This window comes from Aulonocara sp. 'chitande type north' Nkhata Bay, linkage group LG5 (genome assembly GCF_057382095.1).
Source record: "Aulonocara sp. 'chitande type north' Nkhata Bay isolate Kocher_YH1m ecotype deep benthic linkage group LG5, A_spYH_male_GT1.1, whole genome shotgun sequence".
NCBI lineage: Eukaryota > Metazoa > Chordata > Actinopteri > Cichliformes > Cichlidae > Aulonocara > Aulonocara sp. 'chitande type north' Nkhata Bay.
Genome location: NC_141348.1, coordinates 47,494,339 through 47,510,932, shown reverse-complemented (window position 1 = coordinate 47,510,932; position 16,594 = coordinate 47,494,339). Strand labels below are relative to the sequence as shown.

Below are 16,594 nucleotides of genomic sequence, written 5' to 3'. Positions count from 1 at the left end.
TAAAAAAAAAACTGGAAGAGAGACCACTGAGCTGCAACTGCTTTGTTTGAAAGTCCAATTTCCAGTTATCTCTGACGTAAAATTCTATAGTCAACTGTTTAAAAGCTTTGAATAGATCAATAAAAAGAGCTGCACAGTACTTATTTGCGTCCAAGGCTTCATGGGGGTCATTGAGAAATTTTAGGGAAGCTGTGACAGAACTGTGCAGTTTCCTAACTCTAGATTGGAAAGGAGATAAAATACTATTTTACTCCCGATAACAAAGGTTGATTATTAACCAACCTTAGCTAAGACAGAGTTTGGAAATTGGACTGTAATTATTATTAACCATTGAAGAATCACCACCTTTCAGTGGTGGGAGTACAAAGGCACACTTCCACATCTCTGGTAAAGGACAAGTGTAACATTTAAAACATAAATTATCCCTGCTCTCTGAAACCTTTATTTAGGATTAAACATACATTTAATATAAACTTATTATTGGGAATTCTTACCCAAGGTCAAAAAAACCTTTCATGTGCCAAATGTTACTGCAATGATAAACCGCATTAGAGGAACTGGACTCCCTGGAACTTCTCCATTTTCAATAAAAGCTGCAATTTCTCAGGCCTTCACCTGGGAAATTGTAGCTTTAAAGTGATCAGAGACATGTTTTAGAATATACATGTCGCAATACAACCAACCACAGTTTTTTCAGTGTTTAAGTTTTAGTTTCTCTTTCTTCCCTTTGCTTTGGTTTCTTCTTTTTTCTGCCACGCTTCTCCATTTTCTTCCTCTGTTTTGATTCAGCAGACGTTTGAACAATACGTCACACACTGTGTGTTGGTCGTCTAAAACAGAGTTGATCTCTTGCAGAATCAAGTCAGAATGAAGATAGCAGCCTTTAATGGCAAGAACCTGGGACATAAGAAAGTCCATGACAAGTCTGTCGTCAAACACCTCACCAAGGTGATAATAATTTTACCTTTACAACAGAAAGCTTTAAATACAACATCAATGACGAAATGTGTAACACTTAAATGATGTGTTTCCTCCAGATCATATCTCGGTACAGTGTGATTGTCCTGCTGGAGGTGGTGGATAAGAGCGGCAAAGCCATGGAAACGTTACTTCAAGAACTCAACAAAACTGAGTGAGTTCCCTGCAGTGATAGTGTGTGTATTTAATTATTTTTATTTACAACATTTTTATATAGAAAACTGCATGTTTAAGTTGCTTCTGTTTTCCTCGGCACTAACAGAAAACGCCCCTACAAAAAAACTGCCAGCAAACAACTGGGACGAGACACCTACAAGGAGCAGTATGTCTGTTTCTACAGGTGTGTGAGTCTAAGTTCACTCGAATACAACATCTCAGTGGTTATTAATCAGACTTTAATTTGTGAGATTCATGGCCAGACACACTGATGTCTGACTATTTGTGTTTATCTCTCAGACCAGATGAAGTGACGCTGAAGGACTCACACCAGTATGAAGATAATCAGGCTGGAGATGAAGATGCCTTTGCCAGAGAGCCCTTCATCCTGCGGTTTGATTGTCCAACTACAGGTTTGTGCTTTTTACTGTGTTTGAGTAACGCTTTAGGTTACAAAACAAAACAAGTGGAAGTGCCAAACACTGCAGTTCTACATTTTAAAACTTTTGTTTAACCCTACTGCTTATTTGTACTCCAGTTTTGATGACAAATCCTTTTATTTTATCAGTTTCATAATTCATACTAATCAGTGTTGAGCCTTTAAATAGAGAGTTTGTGAGGCAAGATGAAGAAGCAGCATGCTGCTCTTGTCTTCAGTCATCTGTACTGAGTTTCAGTTACAAACAGTACCACCTCATCCACATTTTCTTTGCATGAATATAGTCAGTAGCACACTAACACATATTTCACATACATTTCTACAGAAATCATATTTTAGGTAGTGCATAACATGAACTGTAAGCTGGAACATATGCATCTTTTTGATTTGAGCTGACACTTTAGCTGACTTCTCACAGTATTGAAATTATAGTTTTAGGAATTACAGAAAATCTCTCAATAACTAGCTTACATGGAAATAATGTCAGAAAAATGAAATGCAAAACAAATCGCTGTGGAGGGTTTGTGTATCCCAGGGATCCTGAGGACTCTGTTGTTGTGGGTTTTCTATGATGGCAAATTCGTCTTGGGTGATTTAAAAGCCCCTATGAGTATAAAATATAGGAAACAGTTCATTTTGCCCAGGATAGAGTTACTGGGTCCCTCCCTGGAACCAGGCCTAAGGGTGAGCGCCTGGCTGCTGGGCCTTAGTTCATGGGGCACAGCCGGGGACAGCCCGAACAGGGGACATGAGCCCACCCTCCTGTTGGTCCACCACCAGCAGTTGTAGGGGTTGGATGCAGTGTGTGCTGTGTTGAGTCCAGGAGCACAAGCACCCTGGCAGATCAATCCCCAGCTACCGAGTGTCATGTTTCGGCTGTGTACAGGCAGGAGAAGGACCCAAACGCAAAACTCACGACAACGAAATTAAACTCAAAAAGCTGCTTTATTGAAGAATGGCATGGAAAACTAAACTGGGACATGGATAACTAACACACAGGGAAACACAGCCATGAGGGAGACTACGACACTGACAAGGAGAAACACAGGGCTCAAATACACGAGGGAACAAGACACAGAAGGAGAGCACAGCTGGGAGTAATCAGGCTGGACGAGACAAGGGAAGCAAAACTAGAAACACTGACATGAGACATGGACCTTCAAAGTAAAACAGGAAACACACTGACTGAACTCTAGACATGTAAACTTAACAGCAACTGGGGAGACAGAACATAGGGACCTGAAACATGGTACAAAAACGTCACAGTAGACACAACATGGAACACAGGGAAGCCATATTACAAAGCCAAAGAACTAAACCTATGATAACCATAACTGAGACCTAGGGAAACAAGAAACAGTACAACAAAGGACTCAAAACATAAACCATAATATAAAAACACAAGATCTCTTCAAAACAAAATAGGAAACATAATGAGACGCAGACATGATAACCAGAACTTGACAACGTAAGACACAGACATGAAACACATGAAGAGCAGGGGAGACTTAACATGGGTTGGAAACACAAGGGGGAACTAATAAGCAAATGAACATAGGAGACCTAAAGAGCTTAAACATACTATCAACATCAAAATGAACTAAAGCTCAAAACACTGGGTCATAAGACCCAGGATCGTGACACCGAGACTAACGACTGGGACATAGAATGTCGCCTCTCTGGTGGGGAAGTGCTTCTAACGTCAACTGAGGATACTGTCGGGTTGTGGCAGAAACACTCTGAGGATATCCATATTCCCACTGACACGTCTTCTGTAACCAAGCAGAGTGTGGGGATGAGGGGGACGACTTGTCCATCACTGGGGGGTGAGGTGACTGTGGCAGTTAAACAACTCCTTGGTGGCAGGGCCCCTGGGGTAGATGAGGTTGGCCCTGAATTGCTGAAGGATGTTCGAGGGCTTGCTGCCACTTGTCCTCACCTGGGCTAAGTTGAGCCACTGAACAAGACCCCTGAACCGTGTTTATGGAAAGACTAAACTGACACTGTGAATTTGTAATATTTACTCTATTCAGGTGTACTTTGTATTGAGGCCTCTTTGCTTGTGAACTCTTTCAGTTGTACAAGATCTGGTCCTGATCCCTGTGCACACAAAGCCAGAAGACACTCTGAAGGAGCTGGACGAGCTGCACGATGTGGTTGAAGACATCAGGAAGAAATGGAAAAATGATGTAAGTTTGAGACAAGAGCACTAAGAGTTTAGTTCCTGTGTTTCTCTCCTCTCTGAGACACCTTCTTTAGATTTTGGTTGCTTCGTGGTTTGATCATAGTAATTTGTTGAGTTGTAGATGAGATTATTTTTTCCTTCAGCGGTAGCAAAATATTGAAATGCATACATTAATAAATTATTTTATTATAAAAATTGTGTGGATGTGTGTGAACACACACACTCCACATCTTCTCGAGCTCCTCTCTGAGCTCCTGCTATTTCTCCAGCTTCTCGTGTTCCTTCTTTCTGATGTTGCTGTCATTGGGAACCGCTACATCGATCACTACGGCCGTCTTCTTCTGTTTGTCTACCACCACTATGTCCGGTTGGTTAGCCACCACCATTTTGTCCGTCTGTATCTGGAAGTCCCACAGGATCTTAGCTTGGTTACATATATATATATAAAAACTTAAACTTCATGCATGCATTTACTGTATTACACTTTATAGATGTTTTGCATGTTAATTACATGTAAATTCTGTCTGGGTTTGATAAAGCATCACAGACCAAAAACCATCTTGAAGATAAGCTATGCAGGAAACATTGGAGTTTGAAAGTGAGCAAGACAAATTTTTAAAATATATCTTTTTATTATTATATTATATGTTAATATTATCTTTTTTTTAATCACATAGTGAATCAGAATCAGATTATATTTTAACTATTTGATTTTGTCTTTCATGTAAACAAACTGATAACAGCGGAGTTGAAAAAAATAACAGCTTTAAATACACAAATGCATAAAGTTCCTGATTCATCGTATCCTGTTTCTGTGCCTTTCAATTGGCCTCTTACAGTGAAGTAATTTGCAGTAAACCACAGAGAGTGGTATTCAGTTATTGTTCTGCCAGCTCCTCACAGAATTATGCAATAATAATAAATATATGACACCACATAAACCTTGGTGCTGTTATTTAATGAATCTGTCATTGTATTAAGTGAGTTCTGCTCTCTGTCGACATTTTCATTTCTTTTGTAGAACATTATGATTTTGGGGGACTTTAATGCAGACGGACGATATCTCTCCAAGAAGAAGAAGGAAAAGATCCGCATCTGCTCTCCGTCCTACGATTGGCTCATTGATGACGATGTCGACACCACAGCTAGCAACAACAATGATAACACCTACGACAGGTGACACACATGATAATGACATAGGAGGAAACTAAAGACTCATTTTTATTTGGCCAAGTTTGTGCAAACAAACAAGGAATTTGACTCCGGTTCACTTTTCTCTCTTCATGCTGTGAAAGAAATGTGTGTGTTTATATATGTACACACACAAACACACACATACATAAAAAGCAGTGGGTTATTTCAGCGTTCATCAGAGTGACAGCGTGGGGGGAAGAAACTGTCTCTGTGGTGGCAGCATGTTTAGTAAACAGCGTCTGTAACATCTGCCTGAAAGCAGCAGTTTGAACATGTGAGAGCTCAAAAAGAGGAAGATACTTCTACAAGAAATAATATTAATGAAAATTAGTGAGTATATTACTCTTCATACTATCTGCACTATCACTCCACATTTCTCCATATAAGGACACAAGTCGAGGTAAAGTGGACGGAGTGACGACTTTCTTTCAAGACAGAAATCTGCACCACTGAAGCAAAAACCAGGAGAAAGAAACAGACGAACTAATTCACATAGGAAAATATTCATGAATCACTGATTGATGTCTGTACAGTTTACTTTGTGGGGAAGCACTATTTGTGTATTTTTGTGAGCTGAGCGACAACAAAGCCTCTGCAACATGGCCGACAGGCCTTTTTTTATTATTAAACAGAGTGCCTCTCACAGCTAACGTCTAATGTTAGGGACATTAGGGAATTTCAAACTGAGAGAAAAATAAAGGGATAATTATTGGAACTTCACACTGAAAAGTGTACAGAAAGAAGTTCTTAATTTTTTTATGTGTCTCCTCTTCCTCAAACAGAATTGTTGTGTATGGAGAGACCATGTCGAACGCCATCGTCCCCAACTCGGCCAAGTCTTTCAACTTCCAGCAAGAGTTTAAGCTGACTGATGAGGAGGTGAGACTCACTTATGTGTTTGTCTAAACCGAAAGATAGAAATGATTTGACAGTTGACATCATTTTAAAGGACAGCATCAGTGTTGTTGTTTAACTATATCTACTCTCTAAGGCACTCAGCATCAGTGACCATTACCCCGTGGAGGTGGAGCTGAAGACCAGAGCAGGAAGACAGAAAAGGATGGCTGTGCCTGACGGGACAGAGATGACATCTGGGGAAGAACAGTCTCAGAAGAAAGGTGTCTGAGATGGTTTAATAAAAATGAATTTTTTAAAGGAGCAAATACCTCATGAATCTCAGGGCTGATCTCAGTTCAGTTACATTCTAATTAATTATGCAGAGTTGCTGCTTGTTTCGGAATCAAAGTGATGTGACATATCTCATTTTAACTGAAATACACTAATAGTAACAAATTTATAGCAAACATGTTCTGCAGTGTTGTATCCTGGATGCTTCTGAGAGCAGATTTTACATTTCCTTCTTCTAATATTAAACAACAGTGAAACAGACCAAACCAGCAGGGTCACCAAAGATGGCGCCCAAGCGAGCGGGAGCACCGAAGAAGAAAAAAGATGAACCAGACAGACAACAGAAGAAGAAGAATGTGAGAACAAAAAGGAAGCGAGGGCGGGCATCCAACACGCCAACCAAGAGAAGACGTCAGGATGTTCAATGTTCATGATCTTACTATTAATTTTAAAAAGTAGAGTTACTGTAGTTAGAGCAGATAGTATTAAAATGTCAAAGCTTCTGTTTGTTTGATTTATTAGACCACATCAGGTGGTTCTCTGTGATACCAAAACACCTTCTGTTAGTCTCTAGTATTTATAGTACTCGACAAATCAGGATGAATGTACTGTAGCAATGAAAAATTTGTTTACAAATATTAGTATTGCATGAATTCATTTTCCATGGCAAACTGATATCAATGTTTTATAAACATGTTTTTGAAGTCATAATAAAATATTTTTCATGCACAGAGACAATACTGTTCAAACATTTTCTTTATTCTGCATTGAGAGCAAAAGCTGACAGAGGCACAGCTTCCTGTAAACACTTACAGTGTGCTGACACAAAGCTTTTTGTAATTTTTTCCCTTGAGAATCTTCGTGATCCAGTTAAGGTATTTTGAGATGTCCGTATAGACATTGGGGACATCCGGATAGTTACAATTTCCCAGCTCGGTTCTTGGAATGCTTTTGTTGAAAGAAACAATACCGACAGCCATTCCCTTGCAGACCAGAGGGCCACCAGAATCACCCTGTGAGGAGGAAGTATTTACTTTGTTCATGTGATACTTAATGCAGAGTGCTCATATATTTCTCAACAACAGAGCAGTTAGCAATGACTTTTCAAGGAAAGGACAGAAAAGGTACCTGACAGAATCCTTTTGTTGTGTTGTATCCACCTGCACAGATAATATTGGGAGGAAGACCACCCCATCTTTCCCTGCAGACTTGTGGGCTGACGACCGACACATTCACCACTCTCAGGTCGTCAACAACACTACCGTAAGTGTTTATCTTACCCCATCCAGCCACTTGGCACTTCTCATTTTCCTTTAATGTCATTTCATGTAAGGGAAGTCGAATGAATTGAATTCTTTTGCTTGGTCGGACAGGTCTAGACAGCTAGAGGCACAGAATTAAAGAGTAAAGATTATAAATGAGTGAAAACCATGTAACAGCAATAGAGAACATTTATCTTTTATCTTTTTTTTAAGTACTTCATACTTTAACTAGAAATGCCTTGTTTTAAATGAGCAGCTTGCAAAATAGAACACTCAAAAATTTAAAAATTCTTATGTGATTTAAGAAAATAAAAAAGACAAAAAAAGACAAAAAGCCTTACTTCTAGGAGCATGATGTCATATCCATGGCCAACATTCTTATAATCTGGGTGTTTGCATTTCTTGGCAATCTTCATTTTCTTATCAGCCTTCTTGAGGTTGTGGTTACCGAGAACTACATGTTTAAGATCCCTGAATAAGATATAATTCTGAGATCATCAGAATTAGATTTTCTGCAGTTGCATGCACAACAAGATGAACAAAAACTAAATGATAAATTTCTTTTTTATTAAATTCAATTTTATTTATTCACTACAACAGTTACTTCAAGGTTCTTAGCACGATTGTTGCAATAATTCAGATGGTATCAGAATTATTATATTATTATGATCATTAGATACATATACTCACAAACACACACATACAGTATATATATATACATATATATATACAGACAGACAGACAGACAGACAGATAGATAGATAGATAGATAGATAGATAGATAGATAGATAGATAGATAGATAGATAGATAGATAGATAGATAGATAGATAGATAGATAGATAGATAGATAGATAGATAGATAGATAGATAGAGAAGCATAGGACATTTTAAGGCAATCATTTGTTTTCCTAATCAGGAATTTCCTCAAAGAGGTGATTACTTACAGGTCACAGTGTGCAGCAGTCATTACAAAGTCCTCAGAAACAAGAAATCCTCCACAAACATGGTTTCCTCCGTGATCCTGCACTGATGCCATATACAGCATTTCATTGTCTGGGGCTATTTTCCCATCTATAATTTTACTTCCAAGGACTAATGGAAGTAGGAGGAAAAGAATTTAATTAAAAATATTAATATTCCACATGCAGGCTGGAGAAGAGTATTCATGGTGCAACTTACCATTTTGCCCGAGGAATGTCAGCATATGAACGACCACAAATTGTTGCAGAGCAAACATCTCGGTGGTGAAAGGCTTGACCTGTCAGCTTGAGACCGAGGGGTCAGTCCTTTTGAGTCATGTGTTTATACATTTATAACACATGACTTTTAACCACTTCCTAGGGAAGTGTGGTTTTGAAACTTTCTACAGTAAGTACTTCGTTATTACTGTCTGTTATATGTGCACCCCTTTCCCACTAACAGTAATGAATTTCAAACAAAAGACAGCTAAAGTCCAAAGGCATAAACCAGATTAGTGGCCTGTTAAGTCAGCGGTCCCCAACCTTTTTGCGCCACAGACCGGTTTATGCCCAACAATATTTTCACGGACCGGCCTTTAAGGTGTCGCGGATAAATACAACAAAATAAAACTAGTACCGGTACCGAAAAAAAAAGATTTATTCATAACACACGTGAAAAGACCCAGGAAAACCGAGTTAACAATAAAAATAACAAAATAACGCTAAAAACCAATAAAAACCCTGAAAACCACACATTTCACACCCGAGCCTCAACTCTCGCGGCCCGGTACCAAACGACTCACAGACTGGTACCGGTGATTAGATTAGATTTTAATTGGGGAAATTTTGCCTCAGACAGTCAGAAATATTATAATTCTGATCAGTTATCAATACTGAGACTCGTGATACTTCGTCAGCGGTGTGAGCATCACAGCAGATGCCATTTAGTCAAAGTAACTGAGGATAAAACACAGAAAAACATGAAGGAGATTTTTCTGGCCATAAACATTAAAAATATTCTGCAGTAGAACAAAAATGGAAGAAGACCATGAATCATGAATCTGATGCTGCTGAAGTGAAGTGAGGTTTTATTAGAGACACAAATATTTGCGTATTGCAATTTGGCATAATTTCAAAAGTTTCTTCTTCATTTCTTCAGTGTTGAACTGAAAAAAAACCATCATCTGACAGCACTGTACACAACGGTAGACTGTCACATAATAAGCAAGCGAATTGTCATGGTCCTGGGTCGGTGACCCAGCGTTTTTGGTTTTTGTACTTTTACTTTTGATAGTTTTATGTATTATGACTGTTGTGTTTTGGGTTCCCTGGGTTTAGTTTGTGTTCCCTCTGTTTGGTGTCATCTTTGCCTGTGTATCCCCTTTTGTGTATTAAGGTCTCTGTGTTAGCTCGCGTCTCTGAGTCTGTGTGTGTCTGATCTCAGTGTGTTCAGTTTACTTTTTCCCTGTCTCGTTATGCCTGAGTACTCCCAGCTGTGCCCTCCTTTTGTGTCTCATTCCCTTGTTATCCTTCTGTGTATTTAAACCCCGTGTTTGCATCTGTTAGTTGCTGGTTCGTCTGTGTTATTTGGGGTTTTCTTGTCAGTGAATCTCCCTCCGTCATCCTGTGAACTCTCCCTGCAAATTGCTTTCTCTCGTGTTCAGATTTGTTGTTTAGGTTTTAGTTTTCCCAGTGTAGTTTATTTCTAAGTTCTGTTTTTCGCCACACTCACCTTTTGTTTGTTATCACTCGGGTTCTGTGTCAATAAAGCCCTCTCACTTCACTGCATATCCACATCTTGGGTCCTTTGTTAAATTCATACGGCTCGCCCCGGCAACCCGTGACACGAATAATGCAGAAAACTGAAATTTGAGATGGGAAACTGTTCTTGAGAGAGACAGAGCTTTGCAGGAAGTGATTTTATTGTGGTGGAAGCAAAACAGCAACGGTAAGGGAGAATTCATGACGATGTTTAACAAATATGAAGCGTACTTTTGATCTTCTCTTGCTCCTGGTTCAGTAAACTTCAGTTGGAGAGTGACAAAATCTGCAGCTTCAGAATCTGTGAGCTGTCGGCTTTCAGCCCTAGCGGCGTGTCCATGTTTGTGCCGTTGGGTGAGAAAGCCGACACCTCACAGATTCTGATGCATCGGGTCTGTGCTTTGTGTTTACGTCTTTGTGTGGAATTTGTCTACCTGCTCTCATTTACTGTTTTAGCTTTTTGGTGGTTGACGAAATGAAAGCTTTAACCTGAGATTCCTTCGTTTCTGGTGAAATAAATTTATATTTAAAAATTGATTCAGGATTTCATGAATCGATATTGTGTTATTCAAGCTGAAATAGATTTTAATCAGAAAATGGATAATTGAAACCCACCCTAGTTATAACAGTTGCACAGCCATTAAAGATCAAAACAGGTTCTAAAAGATTTTCAGGGTTTTCTTTCCCTCTGTTTGCTTCTTACTGTCTTTGAGGCTCAGGACCAGCACTCCCCACATTACATCAAACTCTTACAAGTCTAGAAAATGAGCTGTTAGACAGAAAGACATCAACTGAGTGGTATGTATTTTTGGTTTTCCAAACTGTCTAAACTGTATATAGTGACGTCCGCAAGTTTTTGAACATTAAATTTTGATTTGTGCCCAAATTATTCAATTCAATTTTATTTATATAGCACCAAATCACAACAAAAGTCGCCTCAAGGCACTTTATAGATACAGAGAAAAACCCACCAATCATATGACCCCCTATGAGCAAGCAGTTTGGCGACAGTGGGAAGGAAAAACTCCCTTTTAACAGGAAGAAACCTCCAGCAGAACCAGGCTCAGGGAGGGGCGGGGCCATCTGCTGCGACCAGTTAGGCTGAGAGAAGGAAGACAGGATAAAGACATGCTGTGGAAGAGAGACAGAGATTAACAACAGATATGATTCAATGCAGAGAGGTCTGTTAACACATAGTGAGTGAGAAAGGTGACTGGAAAGGAAAAACTCAATGCATCATGGGAATCCCCCGGCAGCCTACGTCTATTGCAGCATAACTAAGGGAGGATTCAGGGTCACCTGGTCCAGCCCTAACTATATGCTTTAGCAAAAAGGAAAGTTTGAAGCCTAATCTTGAAAGTAGAGATAGTGTCTGTCTCCCGAATCCAAACTGGAAGCTGGTTCCACAGAAGAGGGGCCTGAAAACTGAAGGCTCTGCCTCCCATTCTACTTTTAAATACTCTAGGAATAACAAGTAGGCCTGCAGAGCGAGAGCGAAGTGCTCTAATAGGGTGATATGGTACTACAAGGTCATTAAGATAAGATGGGGCCTGATTATTTAAGACCTTGTATGTGAGGAGCAGGATTTTGAAGTCAATTCTGGATTTAACAGGAAGCCAATGATTATAGCCAAATTATTCTGCAGATCATCAGAATGAAAAGTTATTGCCCATGTTTGCATAGCCTCTTTAAAAATATGCTTTCATGACATTATTGTGTGTTGACTGGTGGTCAGGGCTATGCAGACTGACAAACGGGACATTGAATGTCAGCTCTCGGATGGGGAGGGAGCCTGAGATTGTCTGAATTGTCTTTCTGTTCTATAGCAAATGCAGACAAAATGTTTTAGACAGCAAATAAGTTAGTGCTCTAAAATATGATGGTTTGCTTAGAGGACACCAGGAAGGATGAGTCCTCTGTCACAGATGGTTGGTCAGGGAAGATGGTCACCTGCATGTTCAAGGTCATTGCATCTCCAACCCACATCCACTGCCACTGTACTTAAGGGAAATTGGGACAATGTTAAAAACTTTCTTCTGTAATTACATTTGCAATTATATCTTAAATCGGAGACTTTGTTTTGCTGTAAGATTACAACAATGATGGCAATATAACTGCTTGTTGTTCAGCAGAACAGTGTCCAGTATGTTGGCTGATATACTTTTTTGCATTTGAAAATAAAAGTTGGGCTGATTACATGAAGTTTATTTAATTGTTTTTTTTAATTGCATACAGTGTAATATCAACATAAGTGTTGTTTTAAATGCACTTTAGAACAGCACGCATCATGTAGCAGTTGCTGTTGTAATGCAGTGTAGCGCCGCATGGTGGGGCCTCCGGTCTCATAACTGGTGTGTCACCCCTGTTTTTGTTCTTCTTTGTATCATCTCTGTAATGGATTCTTCCGTGTGTATGCGGACTAGTGGGCTCTCAAGTAATGTGTGGTAGAGGTAGCACTCTTATTTTTGATATTCTAAATAAATGAGTACTAGTGAAAAGTTAGAAGCTGTTGCTCATTCGCTATCCACCTGCACACCTCTGCAGCTGGCTTCATCTCCACCGGTCTGGATGCAGGGCCTCCCTGCTGCTGCCGGACCTGGGGTAGTCTGCTTGTCTCCACCCAAGGAAAAAGGGTAACATCTCCTGGGTCTAGGCACCATCACCTCTCTGGAGGTGCGGTATAGAGCATGTTTGGGGGGCGGGGCTGTGGCTCCCCACGCCTTCTAGCAGATCGTTACATGGAGAAACCTTTTGTATGCACACAGGTGCACACATGGGTGCGCACAGACACAAACTATATCTTTCTTGGCTGCTCCCTCAAAGCCCATTGTGCGCTGTCGGTCTTACATGCTACAAAATAACATTGAATATTTAGTATTAAATGTTAGTTAGTTATCTAGGTTATTGCTGTGGTGTCGTGTTTATTGTTTCATTGTCCTGGGTTATTTAACCCAGCATTTTGTGTTTGTTATTATTATTACTATGTATTCTGGCTATGGTTTTGGGTCCTGTTCTTCCTCGGCGTAGTGTTTAGTCATCCCTGCCCGTGTGTTCGCCCTGTTCTGTCAATGTCGTGTCTCTAAGTTCTGTCTCCTCATGTAAATTCAGTTCAGCTGCGTGTCCCTCTGTGTGTATTTATAGTGTGTGTCCTCTTGTGCTCGTCACGGGTCTGTCTGTTTCCTTTGCGCTTCTTTCTGTTTTGTCCCTGCATGTCTTCCCATGAGTTTAGTTTTCAGTTTCATCCATCCATTCGCTTCCGCTTATCCTTTTCAGGGTCGCGGGGGGCGCTGGAGCCTATCCCAGCTGCCATAGGGCGAGAGGCGGGGTACACCCTGGACAGGTTGCCAGTCTGTCACAGCGCCAACACATAGAGACAGACAACCATTCGCACTCACATTCACTTGCACATTCACACCTAGTGACAATTTGGATTATCCAATTAACCTATCCCCACAAGCTGCATGTCTTTGGACAGTGGGAGGAGTACCCAGAGGGAACCCACGCAAACACGGGGAGAACATGCAAACTCCACACAGAAAGACCCCGGCCTGATGGTGGAATTGAACTCAGGACCTTCTTGCTGTGCGGCAACAGCGCTAACCACCGTGCTGCCCACGGTTTCAGTTTCATTCGTTAGATTTTCCCAGTTTAGGTTATAGCTTGTGAGTCAGTGTCAGTCTGTATTTTCACCTCGTGTCACTCATCGCATCAAAGTCTGTGCCTGCATCTTGGGTCCTTCTTAATAACCTCACACTGCTTGCCTCACCAACCGAGACATAGAAATCGACAGACCATGTGACTTTCGAGCATTGCATTGTAGGTACGAGTGGCAGCAAAATCAAAACACTGCATCAAGTTCTAGCATTTCCAACACTGGTAACCATTAATTCTGTGGTTTTAATCCCTACTTGCATTTTATTTGTCCCAAAAACAGTTATGTAAAAAACGAAGGAGAACACGGCAGGTCCGTACAAAGACAGGCTTGATGAAAAGGAAAAAAAAAGTGTGAGGAAAATATCAAAGGAGTGAAAGAGTTAGACCCATGCAAGCATACAGAGTGGCGCAAGGACGTTAGCGTGTTGCCCAGCTTTCATCACGCTCATTAATTATATGGGCCTAAGTTTGAGTGCATACACTCATGAAGTGTTTGGTAACTTCAGATCCCTGCAACAAGCCCAGGTCCAGTTTACTGAAGGATGGGTACAGGACCTTGAAATCTTCAGAGTAGAACATAAGACCGTCGTCTGTACAAAGGTAAGTTTACCAGTCACAAAAATTGTCTTCAGAAATACCCATTAGAAAACCGTGGAATGATGTTCTGTGAAAATATCATGAAATATATCCATCATATCATAGGATATTAAAATAGGGAGAAATGGAATGAAAAGGAATGCAGGACTTTTCGTGACTGTTTGATATCGGTCTACCTCTTAACCGATCAAATCTGTGGTAGCAGTTTTAAACTCGGTATGACCCAGGTTGATAGAGGGTGCCCAGTCTGGATCGCATTCCAGCATTTTGTTGGCTAGTTTACCTACAAAACACAACCAACATTAGCCCGCAAAGCCACAGTAAATAAAGCAGCATAGCGCAACAAATTAGGTTCAAATCATGCGACCGGCTATGGCAGTTAATAATTCAACCGCTTCTTGCCATTCTAGCTCACCACTTGTACCTACAATCCTTTGCAGTTTTACTCTGGAAATGACGTCACATAAATAAATAATAATAACAAAGGTCAGTCAAATGGACCAATACGGTAAGGCCATAATGATGCACTTGGTAAACTAAATCCGTTGGGCATGTTTCTTGGCCTTCACACAATAATTCTGATGGCTAAAGAACTAAACGGGACAGTAAGTAAGCTTTACTCAATTTTTTTGAGGCAACGAGTTTGTATAGTTTTTTTTAGTTCTGGGAACTCATTAGATTTTACAGTGTAGAACAGATACCACAATAGTTCTTATATAGACAGGAATCAGAGAAACTAACAGTAAACCCCTTGTCTGCAGTTTAGACACCAACGAAAGAATCGACCCAGACAACTTTTTAGCATAAGAATGGAACATTTACTGAACTTAAGTGCAGAATAAAAATGCACAAAAACACTTTTTTAACCCAAATGATATCACAGTTACTTCAGCAAATCTAATTTTTAGATTAAATTATGGCCTTTGAAATTATATTAAGCAACGCAATATTAAGTTATCACCCTTTAGGGGTTAACTCACTGATACCTCATTCAAATGTACTGATTTTACGCAGTATGCTATGTAAATTGCTATGGCATGTGCCACCCTAAAATAATCTCTTGCCACCCGTAATGCCACTCGAGTTTTGCATATAAAAATGTTGTTTATCAAAATAAGCTAGCATTTGATCCCCTTTGATCCAAGCTACAGTTAACAGAGAATATAATTTCTAAGCACAGGTTAAGCTCAGTTGGAGGAGCAGGCCGGCCTGCGCCCTTTTGATGCATGTCCCCCCCTCTCTCTCTCTCTCTCTCCCCGCTTTCCTGTCATTCTGTACTGTCCCTAACAATCACATCACCAAAACCTAAACTGGAAAACACTAGAAATGACAAGACTTGTGCAGGTGGATGGAAAAAACTATGAAATACATGAATTCGCTAACTTGACCATGACCTGCATGAAATCCTGAAAAACAGTTAACCTGACCTCAGGGATGGATCACAGAAGACGTGACACTGACAAAGAGAAACACAGGGCTTAAATACATTGAGCGATAACAAGGGGAATGCTACACAGGAGGAGAGCACAGCTGGGAGTAATTTGACATGACAAGACCAAGAGGAAGCAAAACTCAATACAGTGACATAGGACACAGACTTTCAAAGTAAATCAGGAAACATAACAGACGTGGACTTGACTAGGGGAGACAGCAACTATGGAACACAGAAACAGAAACCAAAAGACAAGAAAAGATAAACAATGTCAAGTTGAAGGGAAGTTGTGAACTATTTCTGAGAGACAAATAACACCAGGATCCTTTGTAGCTGACAGCTGGTAACTGTGCAGGGGCGGGTCTAGCTGGATGGATGACTTGACTGCTGTTATCTATTGCACTGCTAATTGCTGTCTGTCTAGTAGAACTGTTAAATGTAAGCTGTTTCTTTTAAGTCGGTGTGAATAAACTTTTGCTTTAACCCCCACAACCACTGTGGATGCACTGTGGCACAGACGTAGGTGATAAACTAGGTGGGTGAGACATTCAAAGTAAAATTTTTATTTAGGTCGCACCTATCAAGATAAATATCACAAATGCTTCACAACCAAAATGTTAAAACATTCAAACTAGTGCTGGCAGTGTTAATCTCGTTAAATTACGTTAACGCCATAACCACATTAACGCGGCAAATCTCCGTTAGCGAGTTACTGCGGATCGCCCGGTGCGATCAGTACTGCTTAAGATGGCGGATCTGCGCCAGTCTTCGCTGGATCGTTGAGCTATCAGTCAACTTGTGCATCTGTAAACCTGAATCTTTAAAGCTTTTGTGATGATCTCACTAA

The 16,594-nt window shown here is 40.3% G+C and overlaps 2 protein-coding genes across 3 annotated transcripts; one reads left to right on the top strand and one right to left on the bottom strand.

Annotated features, from left to right (window-relative positions):
* Positions 1 to 810: 810 nt before the first annotated feature.
* LOC147331554 (deoxyribonuclease-1-like) lies at positions 811 to 6,690 on the top strand. 2 transcript variants are annotated; one of them, XM_086293966.1, is made up of 9 exons: positions 811 to 948; positions 1,038 to 1,132; positions 1,241 to 1,318; positions 1,435 to 1,547; positions 3,650 to 3,762; positions 4,780 to 4,934; positions 5,735 to 5,831; positions 5,944 to 6,070; positions 6,333 to 6,690. In XM_086293966.1, exons 1-9 carry the CDS (start codon positions 868 to 870, stop codon positions 6,512 to 6,514), a joined length of 1,041 nt encoding a protein of 346 aa, XP_086150092.1. In that variant the 5' UTR covers positions 811 to 867; the 3' UTR covers positions 6,515 to 6,690. The 2 variants fall into 2 exon arrangements, with proteins under 2 accessions (XP_086150092.1, XP_086150091.1); XM_086293965.1 differs by having other exon boundaries at positions 1,232 to 1,318.
* A 136-nt stretch (positions 6,691 to 6,826) lies between these two features.
* LOC147331553 (granzyme B-like) lies at positions 6,827 to 8,620 on the bottom strand. Its single transcript, XM_086293969.1, has 5 exons — positions 8,524 to 8,620; positions 8,289 to 8,436; positions 7,684 to 7,813; positions 7,209 to 7,463; positions 6,827 to 7,093 (listed from the first exon to the last, which is right to left on the bottom strand). The coding sequence occupies exons 1-5, from the start codon at positions 8,579 to 8,581 to the stop codon at positions 6,890 to 6,892; spliced, it is 795 nt and encodes a 264-aa protein (XP_086150095.1). The 5' UTR covers positions 8,582 to 8,620; the 3' UTR covers positions 6,827 to 6,889.
* Positions 8,621 to 16,594: the final 7,974 nt, after the last annotated feature.

Coding starts and splice junctions, on each gene's coding strand:
- LOC147331554 (XM_086293965.1), top strand. CDS start 868: ATGAAGATAGCAGCCTTTAATGGCAAGAACCTGGGACATAAGAAAGTC. Junction 1,133..1,231: donor CAAGAACTCAACAAAACTGA/GTGAGTTCCCTG, acceptor TGTTTTCCTCGG/CACTAACAGAAAACGCCCCT. Junction 1,548..3,649: donor GTTTGATTGTCCAACTACAG/GTTTGTGCTTTT, acceptor GAACTCTTTCAG/TTGTACAAGATCTGGTCCTG.
- LOC147331553 (XM_086293969.1), bottom strand. CDS start 8,581: ATGTTTGCTCTGCAACAATTTGTGGTCGTTCATATGCTGACATTCCTC. Junction 7,464..7,683: donor ATGACATCATGCTCCTAGAA/GTAAGGCTTTTT, acceptor CTGTGCCTCTAG/CTGTCTAGACCTGTCCGACC. Junction 7,094..7,208: donor CAACAAAAGGATTCTGTCAG/GTACCTTTTCTG, acceptor TCCTCCTCACAG/GGTGATTCTGGTGGCCCTCT.